Here is a 13,124-nt window from a genome sequence, read left to right on the forward strand (position 1 = left end):
TGTTTCTCTTTCGGCCTCACTCTTCCTTCTCCCTCTTTCGTCTCCCTCTCGGCTTCCCTCTCTTCTCATTCTCGGCCTCCCTCTCCCTTCTCGTTCTCGCTCTTCTCTTTCTTCCTCCCCTGATTTCCTTCAATTTAACCTATTCCGGTTTCGATATCCTCCGATCTTTTTCGATTTTCGAGAGTTAGGCGTCGATTTCTTCGATTGGGCTTAGATTTCCCCATTCGGTGGTGGTTTTCTCCAAATTTCAGAAGGTAAGTTGAAACCCTAATTTTTTTTCCAACTAATTTAGAGTTGTATTTGATTTAATTTTAATTTCTGTGCGTAATTTATCTTGATTGTGGCCTAATTGTGGGATTTAGGGTTAGGGTTTATGGGATTTAGGGGGTTCAATTTCGTCTTGATAGGGTTTAATTTCGGTATTAGAGTTGGGGTTTGGGACTTTTAGGGTTTTAAGGTCTAGGGTTTAGTCTTTAGATCTGGAATTAGGGTTTATATTTTTTTTTAAATAAGGTTCTCGGTTTTTGGGGTGATAGTGTTTTAAGTGCTTAGGGTTTAGTGTTTGGGGCTTTTAAGGGGTTTTAAGGTATAGGGTTTATGGTTTGGGTCTTTTAAGGGTTTTAAGGTCTAGGGTTTGGGACTTTTAGGGGTTTTAAGGACTAGCGTTTAGGGTTTGGGGCTAAGGGTTATAAGGACTAGAGTTTAGGGTTTATTTTAATTTGTTAAGGTTTAGGGTTTAGATTTAGGGTTTAGGGTTTGGGGATTATTTTAATTTGTCAGGATTCTAAGTTAGGGTATAGGATTTAGGGGGTTTAGTCCAGTTCAAATAAGGCTGATGATGTACGGTTCGTAGTGCCTGCGAAGTCATATGGGGGGCTCTACCAAGGTGTTTGGTGAGTTTGGACTTGATGAGTTAGTTTTTGCATTGTTCTAGTAATCTACAATGAAATTAATTCTATTAATTTTGAAATGTTTTAGAATGTTGTTGAATATGTTTGAAGTGTTATGGAATATTTTTGTCATGTGGTGAGGAGATTTTGGAGTTATAAATATCCACCACATGGTCCAATTCAAACAAGGTTGAGTCGCCTACACGGGCGTTCATTAGCCAACGAAACCTGACTCCCATCAATGACGTTATACAGTTCATAGTGACTGCGAAGTCATATGGGGCTCTACCAGGGGTGTTCAATGAATTTGGACTTGATGAGTTAGTTTTTGCATTGTTCTAGTAATCTACAATGAAATTAGTTCTATTAATTTTGAAATATTTTAGAATGTTGTTGAATATGTTTGAAGTGTTATGGAATATTTTTGCCATGTGGTGAGGAGATTTTGGAGTTATAAATATCCACCACATGGTCCAATTCAAACAAGGCTGAGTCGCCTACACGGGCGTCCATTAGCCTACGAAACCCGACCCCCATCAATGATGATGTACGGTTCGTAGTGACTGCGAAGTCATATGGGGCTCTACCAGGGGTGTTCAGTGAATTTGGACTTGATGAGTTAGTTTTTGCATTGTTCTAGTAATCTACAATGAAATTAGTTCGATTAATTTTGAAATGTTGTTGAATATATTTGAAGTGTTATGGAATGTTTTTGCCACGTGGTGAGGAGATTTTGGTGAGCGACTTAATTGGCTTAAATACTGTACTGGTAAAATGTAGTCAATAATTTTAAGTATACTATGTATTTTGGGACGATTGTTTTGAAGTTTAATTATGTTTTTTTAATTATGACTTTATAAGACACATCATTGATAGATTATAAATGTTATTATAGTTAAGATTTGGGTTTTCATGATTGTTGTGTTCTTATTGTGTGGATGATATTGTGGGTGTGTGATTGGAGATGGTTTTATATAGGTGTGATTGAAAATATGTTATGATTGAAGATGAAGGTGTGTTTTTGTGTTTATGACATTTAGGAAGAAATGTGAATTATTGTTGTAGTCGTCATTGTGGTTGTGATGATTGTATTTGCAGGTTTCCATGGAAGACAAAAATAGGAATGATGAGGTCCGATTAGCAGGTGAAAATTTGGATGAAACTAGAATGTGGAGTGATTATTAGTGGTTGTATTTTATTGCATTTGAAAGTTGATGATGTTAAATGCATGAACTTGTTGTTAAAAATAATTTACGTTAAGTATATTCGTTTTTGTTATTTTATACTTTTTTTCACGTGTTTACAATTTATTCTAGTCACATGTAATTAGTATATTAATTTATAATAAACTGTAATAATTAATTGGTTTAATTATCCATATAATTTAACCATTAGTTTTTCATTTTGTGTGAATATATTAGTAATTAATAATATTTAAAATATATATTATGTTATTGATAAATTAATATATTTATTTATTTATTTATTATGTATTTTTATTTTTTATTAAAATAGTGAGTTTTAATTTTAAACTATATCTTATATTATTAAAAAATAATTTATTTTTTATTATATTCATTTATGTTATTTTTAAATTTTTTATTTATTTTAAATAATTTTTTCTAGTCACACATAATTAATATATTAATTTATAATAAACTGTAATCATTAATTTGTTAAATTATCCAATTTCTATAATTAATTAAACCATTAGGTTTATTTATTATATTCTCTTATGTTATTTTTTAATTTTTTAATTAATTTTTTATAATTTATTCTAGTTCACACGTAATTATTGTTTTAATTTATAATAAACTATAATCATTAAGTAATATAATATAATTTTTCATTAATTAGGATATTAATATATTGTTAAATCATTTATAAGTGTAGTAACCACGTTTATTTTGGTTAGTTATATGTTTAGCTATATGTTCTATTGAGTATATTATAAAAGGTTACTCATTCTCTTCTTTATATCATACTTTTCATTTGGGGTACTAACACTGGAATTTGTTTTCCAGCCACGTCTACACTAACACCCAAATATGAGTTGAAGATGAATAAATTTAATTTTTCACTTCAATTCAAGTTCACGGTGGACTAACCCCAGAGGGAATTAGATACCTCTTCAATCAACCAAAAATAAAAATAAAAACAAAAGGAGTGAGAACACCTGAAACATTTACAATCCAAAGTTCCAAATCAGATCTAAGAAATCTTCTATAAACTTTCATTATTTGTCATGACTCACTAGGGTATCAACAGATATATATACTGGCATAAATTGATTGTCCCTTTTCCCCTACCTCAGACAAAATATAAGAAAGACAAGATCAAGTTAATGCCAAATGCCATAAATGCATGCAATCTAAACCTACACAAGAGCAGACTCGACAAGATGAGTGCAGCAATTTTGTATATCAGGCAATTGAGGGAGCAACAAACATTTGTAGTACTTATGATAAAGTAAGAAGGAACTAATCCACACAAACATCAAGGACAAGCAATAATAACCTTGAAAACCAATTGATATCTCAAATGAGGTGTAAAAGCACGCATACTCTCAACAAGCTTAAAGAAGTTATAGGATGTAATCAACCAAAAACTAATTGAAGATTGAAATTTGAATAGCTAATTGAATTTCAACAGTATAAATGCAATTTTAAGTTTGCATCTTGTGCCCCCTATACAAAGATCTTTTGGATAAACTTTTTCTTTTTGAGTTTTTTTCTCTATTTTTCCTAATAGGCAGATACCTGACTTTCTGTTCTTCTAGTTCCACCCATTCAACTTGAATTTAGAAGGCAGTTTTCTTAAGTTGATGCTGAAATCTAGACTACCAATACTGTAGAGGAAGCTTTCGACTTTGTTACCGACAACCGTCTTGCTTCAATTCTGGATTTCAAAAGAGAGTTTTAGCTCTAGAAAAGTACCAAGGTCGAAAAATGGGACTCAATGTAGTTTGAAAAATCACCCAGTTGGCTTGTCACAATTTCCTTCATTTGTCAAATCAAAGGAAATACTGAACAACAATTATTTCTGTCACGACAAACAAACAGGCGTTTGAGTTAACAACCAACGGCTACAAATTTTATGCAGCAATTCAAAGCGACATTTCAACAGATACCTTCTGGGCTAAACTTTGGACAACACTCTGTCACTCTCTCAAATTTCATTCAATTCCCGAAAATGGAAAGCAACCACGTGTTTGTAATAAAAACCAACGAAAATGTTTTCACGACAGACAAAATTGAGTTAAAAGATCAATAAATTAGGCTTTCTCGTTCGTGCAAAAGAATAGCACGTGTCTAGAAAGCACCCAAACGGACAGTGCAAGAATTGGAGCAAACAGATGGCCTGGAGAGAGAACACACCGCCGACGGATCCTCGTCAAGGGAAGATGAGCTCCATCGATGCGAAAGGAATGCTTACATGAATTTACAGTACGCTTTTTAGAGAATAAATGTACAGAGAAGGCGGTGCTCAACGTCTGTCTTCTCCTTCCGGTTGGCTGACCGCAGTTTAGATTTCACGCTCTGCCTCTCGAATTTCTGGAAGGGACGGAACACTACTGATACAGGAGAAGAAGAGAAAATCTGGGTATAAACTGATACAGGAGAATGATAGCAGTCAGAAATTTAAAAGTAAAAATTTGTTATTCCACCCAAGGAGATGCTTGACCTTGTCCACAGGAACCCAGAAAGTTGTCTCATTGATGGAGATAAGAGACTTGACTGCATTAAAAAGAAAAAATAAATAAATAATTCAATGATGCACATTATATAATTGTCGTAGATCCATTAGTTTAAAGCCAGATTAGATTGACAAAATCTCATATCTTATCTACACGGAATTATTCTTCGTAGCAAAGACACAAAAGATATTATTATATTCAACATCGGCCATGAAAGAATCTCCCAAGGTTTTCCCTTCGTGCTGTTTGACGAATGGAGCAGGGCAACGGGGCACACTTCTCATCGAGCCCACGTGATTGAGACCAATATGAGGCTGTAAGAAACATTCAGAAAGCATCGGACAGCCAAGAAAAAGTAATGCCACCCCCATCGTTTTCCTTCAAGTTTTCACAACTACAGTTTGCGATCAGCAGCATCTCTTCATGTGGACTCTCAGTATCCAGCACAAGAGATCCAAGCTTTTATTCCCTTTCCATGAGAGGGACTCTTTTGTCGAGCTGTTGAGGATTCTCCAATCAGATGCAGAACACATGGCGAAAGAATTTTAGGATAAGGTGTGGACAAAAGCTACATGAGGTGATTTTTAGAGATCAAATTCTGTAGTAAAAATGGAAAAGATTACTATTTGGAGCTGTTAAACAGGATCTCAAGTTGGCATAATGGAAGGGAGAGTGAACAGTGGATCACCACAGTTTTTGAAACAGCTTTGCTTTCATTTTCAATGGTGGACATGAAGAGGAAGCACCTAATAGCTCCTAAGATAATGCAGAAACAAAATAGGCTTACTTCAGCTGATCAAATGAGAAGAAAGTGTATCATTTACCCAGGAGTAGCTGTAAGTCATTTTCTTTCAAAGTGGGTGTAATTAAGATGCTCATCCTTCCCAGTTTTGATTACCCTTTTTGTGGCTGGAAGTGATTAAACAAGTTCCAGTATTGCAAAACACTGTGAGAGATTTGTCTGCAAGGGAATTAAAAAGGCACCATCTAGGTCAGTACTGCTCAGACATGGCAAACATCAAACTGACTGTTAAGGGTATTGTCAATATTTGAGATTATTGATCCTGCATGAAGCAATATGCCTGTAAAAATTTAAATTACTGAATCTTTTAAAGAAGCAGCCTAGTTGTGTATCAAACACTCTTTTTGTCCTAAAGAAAGACCTCTCAGATGGGTCATTTTAGTTTCTTCTGTAGAAATTACTGCGTGGAGATGTTCAAGAATAGTTCATTTGTAGGTTAACTTGATATCTGCACAATAAAAGGCCAAGTGAAAGCATTCCTCTGCCATCTGTTTTGTATGAAAACATGACAAAGTTTCAGTCAAGAAAGTTACAGAAGAAAGAATGGGCAAGGATATAGCTCGTTTAATAAGTTTCATCTGGGTTTTGAAATTACCAAAACGCATTTGAATTTGATTTGCCAGAAAAAAAAAAAAAAAAAAAAAAAAACAGGGCTTGTCAACTATTATGCCTCAGAGAGTCAAAACTACAAAGACCTTACTAAGAAGATACATGACAGCAAATTGGCAATTTCTGGGTTCTTTCAAAATTGTTGAACAATAAAAGTTGCACAGAAGGAATAGAAACAGAGCTAGAAGTTCAGTGAGCTCATCTTTGTTGGAAAAATCTGACCAGTGATAATAGCAAGAAAGGCTTGTTTTATTTTGAGGAGCAAATGGAAAAGGATGGTAATCAAATTTCAAGTAACAAAGTCAAGCTTAAACCTATTTTTGAAGCCTAGCAAACAGAAGAAAGACTCCCAGCAATTAACTCAAAATTGAAAAAAAAAAAAAGAAAAGAAAAAAGAAGGCCATATATTTAAAACTGGCTAATTTTTCGTTTAGTGAAACATAGGGCCTACTCTAGTGAACATTACAGGACATCCTCATATGAGGAACCCTCTCTTTCCTGCTCAAAACCAAAAAAAGGAGCCTTTCTATGAAAATTAAAAACTTACAAAATTTCATGGGGTACCTCCCCATTACTCTCTTCTTTTCTCTTCATCACAAGTCCTTCTCATGACAGTTTAGTATATAATATACTAGTATATCTGCAAAATTAAGGCTTTTTTCCCTCCTCTATGAATTACCATTTTATACAGTCTCATCTTCACCCGATCTTGTAAGGTGACCTTTCCAACTATAGCTCTCTGATTTCTCTTCTTCATCTTCACAGCTATCACCACCAGTATTTGAGATTCCCCTACTGTTCCCAGCCAACTGAAGTGGACCTTGCGGAGAGCCTGATTGAGATGTGCTTGGCTTTGAGGATTGATAATGGTCAGGCGGGACCCATATGCCTCCCAATAAGACAACGGATTGATTAGATGAGTTAGATGCAGATGTAGGAACCCTTCTGGTGTGTAACCGGTACTTCTGTGATGAGAAAAAAGATAGCCTTCAATAAAAGAAATCATATACTAAAAAGTAACAAAACCCAGCAGACCAATGGGTCCCAAAACAGTGAATGAACAGAAGAAATATGGCTTTTAGTAATAGGGAGAAAACTAACCTGCAAATGACTTTTCACTTCGTCATTTGTAAGTCCCTCGACCTTCATAAGTTCTCTAATTTGCTTCGGAGTAGCTACTGTGAGAAAGATTCCGAAAAAGAAAACTGAATCAGTTAAATGGGAAGAACATTACGCACTGTTGCCTACCATTAGTTTCTACTCAATGTGTGCAACACAGCAGTAAATGACTTTCACTTTTTTAACCCAACCTAAAAAGACAAAAGAAACCTATCCACTCATTGAGCTTTCTGATTAATTTCCAACCAGAGATTCCAACAACCATTGCAAGAATGTGACCAAATACATTAAAGTTTGCTAGAACTTTACCAGGAAATAAATTCCTGTTTTTACATATTTATGTCAATTATTCCTTAAGACTTCTTTTTCTTCATTTGCGAATTTACTGCTTCTGGCACACTTTAGAACGCAGAATGTACTCCTTTTGTTTGTACATTTCTAAAGATCAAAAAAGATTCGCCATCAAAGGCAGAAGCAAGGAAAACCATCTGCTAACTTTACTTGAATTCGACCTCTAAGCCAAATTCAAAGATCCAAAGATTCACGAGACCTTTCAGAAAGATAGAACAAAATCCCCATCGTTATTGAGACAAGTGTTATCTATCATGTACACAAGCCGATCATTTTCTCACAATCTTTAAATAGGGTGAAAGAGACCAAGATGATCGAAAACACCTAAAAAAATCTAACACAATTATCTTTTTGGGGAGAAAAACGAGAAAAATCTTCGGGTTTTATAAAGAGCTTTAGCTCACCTTGGGCACCGCCAAGTTGTTGCAGAGAATTAACGAACCGACGATGCAATTCTGGTGACCAACACCTCCTTGCCTTCCTCGGTTGTTGCAGTGGCTGTATATTAGATTGAAAGTTCGATGAGACCGATGGATTAGCTTTGTTACCGCTCTTTGAGCTCGCACCACTCCCACCAGATTCCGTGCTTACACTCTTAACACCTGGAGACAAAAGAGAAAGGTCTGGTACTGCAGAAACATCCCTCTCTTCCTTCCTCGGTCTCGCTGGAAAACCAGAGAATTCCTTGAATGGCATAAATGCTCCTCCACTGCTCTTGTATTTACTTTCCGAGAAAGGGTTCCCGATAACGGATCGATTGGATTCCTCCGTTTTCTATAATTAACAGAATAACCATATGAGGAAACCAGAGAAAGCAATCACGAAAAAATAATTAACAAAGAAAATAGAGACATAAAGTTCAGAATACTGCAAAAATATTTAAAAAAAAAAAAAAATTAAATTGTGATTTTCTGTCTTTCATTCACCTCTGCTATTTTGTTTTTCTTATAATTGTTCACACCGTTGTTGTTATTGCCGATCTCGTTATAATTATCGCTCCAGAGCTGAGCGGAGCTCATCCAGTTCATCTTATCTCTGGAGTCCTTTTCCGTTTTTACCCCTCCGTCCTCCTCGAATTTGCTTCTAATCGGCATGAATTCCTCCAACACTGGCCGAGCGTTTGCCGACCTGCATTGCTTTGCCTCCATCTTCAGAGCTTCGATAGCTGCAACACCACTCAAAAACATAAGAAAACCATCCCCCTAAATCCCCAAAACCCAAATTCAACACCCCAGAAAGCACACAACTAGAAAGAAAAAGAAAAGAAAAGAAAAAAAAATCCACTCCGCGACGAGAGAATTAAAATTCCAAAAGCTTCGAACCGCACCGTCGCTCAAGAGGAACATGCAAAGCGGAAGCTCCCGCTTAAACGCATCGATCTTCCTCCTCTCCTCCTCCAGACACTTAACATAATCCTCCAACTTGGACGATCTCTCACACCGGTCTCCGATCCCGGAAACTTCCTGGAGGAGGCCAGCGATCGTTTTGGGAGTGAAGGACGACTTGAAATCCAAGCTGAGTTCAGATGAAGACCCCATTACTAAGCCACAGGATCCCTGCTTCCCAAATCCTCTTCAAAAGGCAGGAATGCGAGACGGGACAGGGGTTTTATAGAGGAAAAACCGGGAATCGGAGATCCAAAAAGCTGTTTTCGAAAACAGAAAATGGGCATTAAAATACGAAGATTCGGTCGGGGGAGAAGCGAGGAAAAACGCCGGTTTCGACAGTACATATCCCATCGTCGCGTCGTCGCGTATCTCGCGATATTCGGAAGAAAAAGAAAAACGGACTAATCGGGCGACACGCGGAAAGAGGGTGCAAGTCGGAATCTTTAATACGTGTCCTGTCCTCCTTTTTTTCTTTTTATTTTTTTATTTTTGGGGGTTTCTGCTTTTCAAGATTCTTTTGCTTGGAGTAGGTAGAGTGAAGCTATTAATAATAATTAAAAAAATAACTAGAAAAATCCACTTTTGAAATTGTTGCACGATTCCGTAAATCCCACTTTCGGTTTCACTTTTACGCATCTGGAACCTAACAAAAGAGATGGATGAGTTTACATAAATGCCCATATTTCTTTTCTACAATTACCTTCTAAATTATTTAGATCTCAGATAATAATAATACTTTATCCAAAGTGCAAACATTTCGGTCCAGGGGTAATTTAGGTATTTTAAAAAACTTTACATTTCGGTTCAGGGGTTATTTAGGTATTTTAAAAGAAAAAAACCAAAAGCAGTCCCCGACCCGACACCGGACACGGACCCGTTCGGTGCCTCCATCGATCCTTCGGATGGTAGTAGGGAAAAAGGCCGAGGAGACGCAGAGAATGTCCGGCGCGTACGGTGGTCCCCTTCGCCCCGTCACGCGCCGACTCGTGGACAGAATCCCCATGACTACCGGCGAGAAGATTCCCTTCTTCGCCCAGTTCGAGATGCCTCGGTTTCGCAGTCCAAAGGAAATATATTCGGCGCAGTTTTTTATTTTTTTAATTGGATTCTTGGCTCTATTAGCTCTCTATTTCAATAATTGAGTAGCACAATTAATTTGTTTCATTAATACGTGAGTTTAATACCGTTACGATATAAACTCCGAAATCCGATACGTATAAGTTGTATCAAAGAATCGACCGTAGCCCACTTGCAAAGAATCTCTTCTCTTCTTCCCCACACTTATCTTAAACCTTGTCTTCTTGCCTATTTATACCCTTCTTCACGTGTCCTCCTCATCCCCGAGATTCCCTCTCTCTTAATGACACTTTTGTTTCTCTCTTACTACTAACTCTAATCCACATCCTTGGATTCCTTATGCCTTAACGCTTTCTGATTATAAATTACCTCCCTCCCCCTTTGGATTCCCTTCTTTTCAATATTCCCCATTGGATTCCCTTCTTTTATTGTCACATTTTTTTTATTTTTTTATTTTATAATTAGAATTATACATGTTTTAGTATCAAATTTATTGCTTAGTTGTTTGATTAAATTAATATAAATTAATCAATTATTGAGTTGATAATTTATTAAAATAGGGGTTGCACTAATGGGGATAGGCATCATGAAAAGGGAATCAACTTTTGATGGACAGAAGAGGGGTTGAAGATGTGGCGAAGGGAAACCCTAGATTCTTTTTTTTCCATTTTTTCCGTTGACGGAAAAAGCCACAAAATCTTTTCTTATATTTTATTTGCCGGTTTTTTACCTCTGCCGTCCAAACAAAGGAAAAAAGAGTTAAAAAAGGATGAGAAGTGCAAGATTCCTCCCAACTTCCCGCTATTTCTGACCGTCCACGTGGCCACTTTCACGCGTTTCGCCGCGTACGAGTACAACTGCTGACGTGTTCTCCATATCGATGGGCCCAGTCCTCTCGCTTTCGACGCATGAACCGCTACGGGTTTCTCGTACGAATTTCCAAAAATGACCCTTCTCTTGAAATTATTAAATGATAATCATCTGACTAATTATATCTTAACCAAAACAATTATTTTATGTCCCAACTTTGATTAGAGCATTAATAAGTCCAAAAGCACTTATCTTAGATGGATAATATCTGTTTTGTAATTAATAAAAATGATTTCGGATAAAACGGTCACGAGAAGAGTGGGCCCTTGTGCATCATTATGCAGGCCATAATAGTGATTTGAACATCGAATAAGGTGACTTTTTAGAGGGGCGATTCGTAAATTGGGAGAAAATCGAGGGGGAGGAATCCAATCAAGCTATCTGGATCCAAGAAAATGCGTGAAAGGGGAATCTAATGATCTAATCAAATAGTTTCACGTTATAATTGCAACCATCCAAGTTGCAAAGGGATCTATCCCTGTCTATGCCCTATAAAAAGGAGTCACCAAACATGTGCTCTATGGGCATTCATCCATGACATGATTTGTTGTTATCCATAATTGATGTGGAATATTGTACCAAGTACCAAAAATTTGATACTTATCATATTAACCCCACAAAATCCGATGCATATTTTCCCATAGATAAAATACATGTGACAGATGTGACAAACTTTGTTTTGAATGATGTGATCCACCATTGGATGAATAGTAGCCAGCATGCTTCCATGTCTCATAAAGTGCATCACTATCATTTCCGCCCTTCTAGTTGACTACTTTTCATAAATTGTAGGGTGGTCCCTTGCACGTAGGCACTGATGACATTAATTGGATCTCGTTCAAAGTTAAAGGAAATCCCTTAAACCCTACACCCTTAACAGAGGATAATGTTAGAGGGCAGTTGCTTCTTATCCACAGGTAAAAGAATAATTCTTAAAATATGATCGTTGATGATGTTGCCTTTCACCAATTTGAAGGGTCTTGATGCGATTTGTGAGGAAAATTTATGGTGATTTCCGCTTTACTGCCTCGGTTCATACTTCAAATCCCTGAAAAGATTTGAGGCGTCTTCAAAGAGAGAAGCTGATTACAGTTGACAGGAATGCTCGAAGCTTCAAAAGAAAAATATTCTCTTCCAACTGCTGGCTTTTGCTTGGTCTCTGTCGCAATCTCATTCCATCTTTCACTTGTTCTTATTCAACGGCTGAGGTAGTCCGAAACCCTCGAAGTACCTCCCCTTCTTTTCACCTGTTGTGCTCCATCAATCAATTTTTTTTTTATTTTTTTTTTCATATTCCTTTCTGCTACTCCGGATAAGAGACAACTTCACTGGCAGAACAGAAGCCATGAAGTTCTATCAGCAAGTAACTGTCAAGAAAATTGATTCTCCTTGATGGGGTAACGATAACGAAGAAGAAGGAATTAGAGAAATTTAGAGATTTTGATCTTGGTATTTCAATTCTGTTCAGAGATTCTTTATTGTGGAAGAGCGTAGAGAATGTATGACAGGGTAGGTGTAAAATTAAATATGAAAGTTGCTCTTCGTTTGGACAGTTTCCACTAATGAAACCAGGTGATTACAGATTAGAATTATTGAATCCCCGCGTTCATGGGTAGGTAGCTTCTTCATATATTTAATTATTTCCTCCATCGTGGATTCGAGTGATTTTGCCGGTTCGTCATAAAGTGAGGAGAGATTCCTTTCAATGTTGGGGCATGTGAGTGCAGGCTGTGCTGAGGCCAATCGTGAGGAGGCACGGCGTTGCTCCAACATGGACTCCACTTGAACTGCACAATCTTACCCTTTTGAGTATGTGTTTTTTTTTTTTTTCTATTTGATTCTTCACTGGACGGAGAAATTCTCTCCACTTTGTTCCATGAGACATTCCACTTTAAAACTAACCCTAAAATGGGAGGATTGGGTTTAGGCTCAGACTGTGCTTTGACCTAACGAGTCCATTTGTGATTCAATTGAGTCGGGCAGGTTGAGTTGCTTCTTCTAACTCGCTTTGATTAAAATACCCATATTTCATATATTGACTCGCGTAGATACTCTTCTTGTTAAGTTAAATGTTTGCTGTTATTTCAAATATTTACAATTGGTGTTGAGCTAATCACATATATACCCTTACTATTATGTTTTATTTACCAGTAAGAGGTATCACTGGATTGTTCATTTTTTGGTAAAAAAACAAATTTATCCCTCCATGTGACAAAACGACTAAGTGCAACATCCAAGACCTTGTTAGTGCACGCTGATGGAAAGTAAAGTGAATTTGAATTCCGATGGAAAGTGAATTTGAGAATTCAGATTAACGACAC

The 13,124-nt window shown here is 36.7% G+C and overlaps 2 protein-coding genes and 1 long non-coding RNA gene across 4 annotated transcripts in view; 1 reads left to right on the top strand and 2 right to left on the bottom strand.

The window, feature by feature from the left end:
- The window catches only part of LOC137953939 (protein OSB1, mitochondrial-like), a 6,556-nt gene extending 4,507 nt beyond the window's left edge, over positions 1-2,049 (top strand). The window contains exon 5 of the transcript XR_011112450.1: positions 1,989-2,049. The gene's annotated coding sequence lies outside the window, so the exon portion shown is untranslated. The remainder of the gene's footprint in view (positions 1-1,988) is intronic.
- A 2,014-nt stretch (positions 2,050-4,063) lies between these two features.
- On the bottom strand, positions 4,064-5,543 carry LOC137953981 (uncharacterized). The gene is made up of 3 exons (XR_011112461.1): positions 5,412-5,543; positions 4,575-4,627; positions 4,064-4,464 (listed from the first exon to the last, which is right to left on the bottom strand). It is a non-coding gene; the product is annotated as an uncharacterized lncRNA (long non-coding RNA).
- An 838-nt stretch (positions 5,544-6,381) lies between these two features.
- LOC137953802 (myb family transcription factor EFM-like) lies at positions 6,382-9,119 on the bottom strand. 2 transcript variants are annotated; one of them, XM_068801317.1, is made up of 5 exons: positions 8,796-9,119; positions 8,395-8,633; positions 7,873-8,242; positions 7,100-7,173; positions 6,382-6,963 (listed from the first exon to the last, which is right to left on the bottom strand). In XM_068801317.1, exons 1-5 carry the CDS (start codon positions 9,004-9,006, stop codon positions 6,682-6,684), a joined length of 1,176 nt encoding a protein of 391 aa, XP_068657418.1. In that variant the 5' UTR covers positions 9,007-9,119; the 3' UTR covers positions 6,382-6,681. The 2 variants fall into 2 exon arrangements, with proteins under 2 accessions (XP_068657418.1, XP_068657417.1); XM_068801316.1 differs by having other exon boundaries at positions 7,100-7,176; positions 8,796-9,118.
- Between the last annotated feature and the right edge of the window lie 4,005 nt (positions 9,120-13,124).

Source organism: Aristolochia californica, unplaced genomic scaffold, assembly GCF_029961685.1.
Source record: "Aristolochia californica isolate CCGP_79_NKW_82.1479 unplaced genomic scaffold, dmAriCali1.0.hap1 SCAF_16, whole genome shotgun sequence".
NCBI classification, from domain to species: Eukaryota; Viridiplantae; Streptophyta; class Magnoliopsida; order Piperales; family Aristolochiaceae; genus Aristolochia; species Aristolochia californica.

Bases quoted from the DNA above. Each gene is read 5' to 3' on its own strand.
- LOC137953802 (XM_068801316.1), bottom strand. From the start codon at position 9,006: ATGGGGTCTTCATCTGAACTCAGCTTGGATTTCAAGTCGTCCTTCACT. The intron at 8,634-8,795 runs GTGCGGTTCGAA...GTGGTGTTGCAG, and splicing joins CATGTTCCTCTTGAGCGACG to CTATCGAAGCTCTGAAGATG. The intron at 6,964-7,099 runs GTTAGTTTTCTC...TTCTCATCACAG, and splicing joins AAGTGAAAAGTCATTTGCAG to AAGTACCGGTTACACACCAG.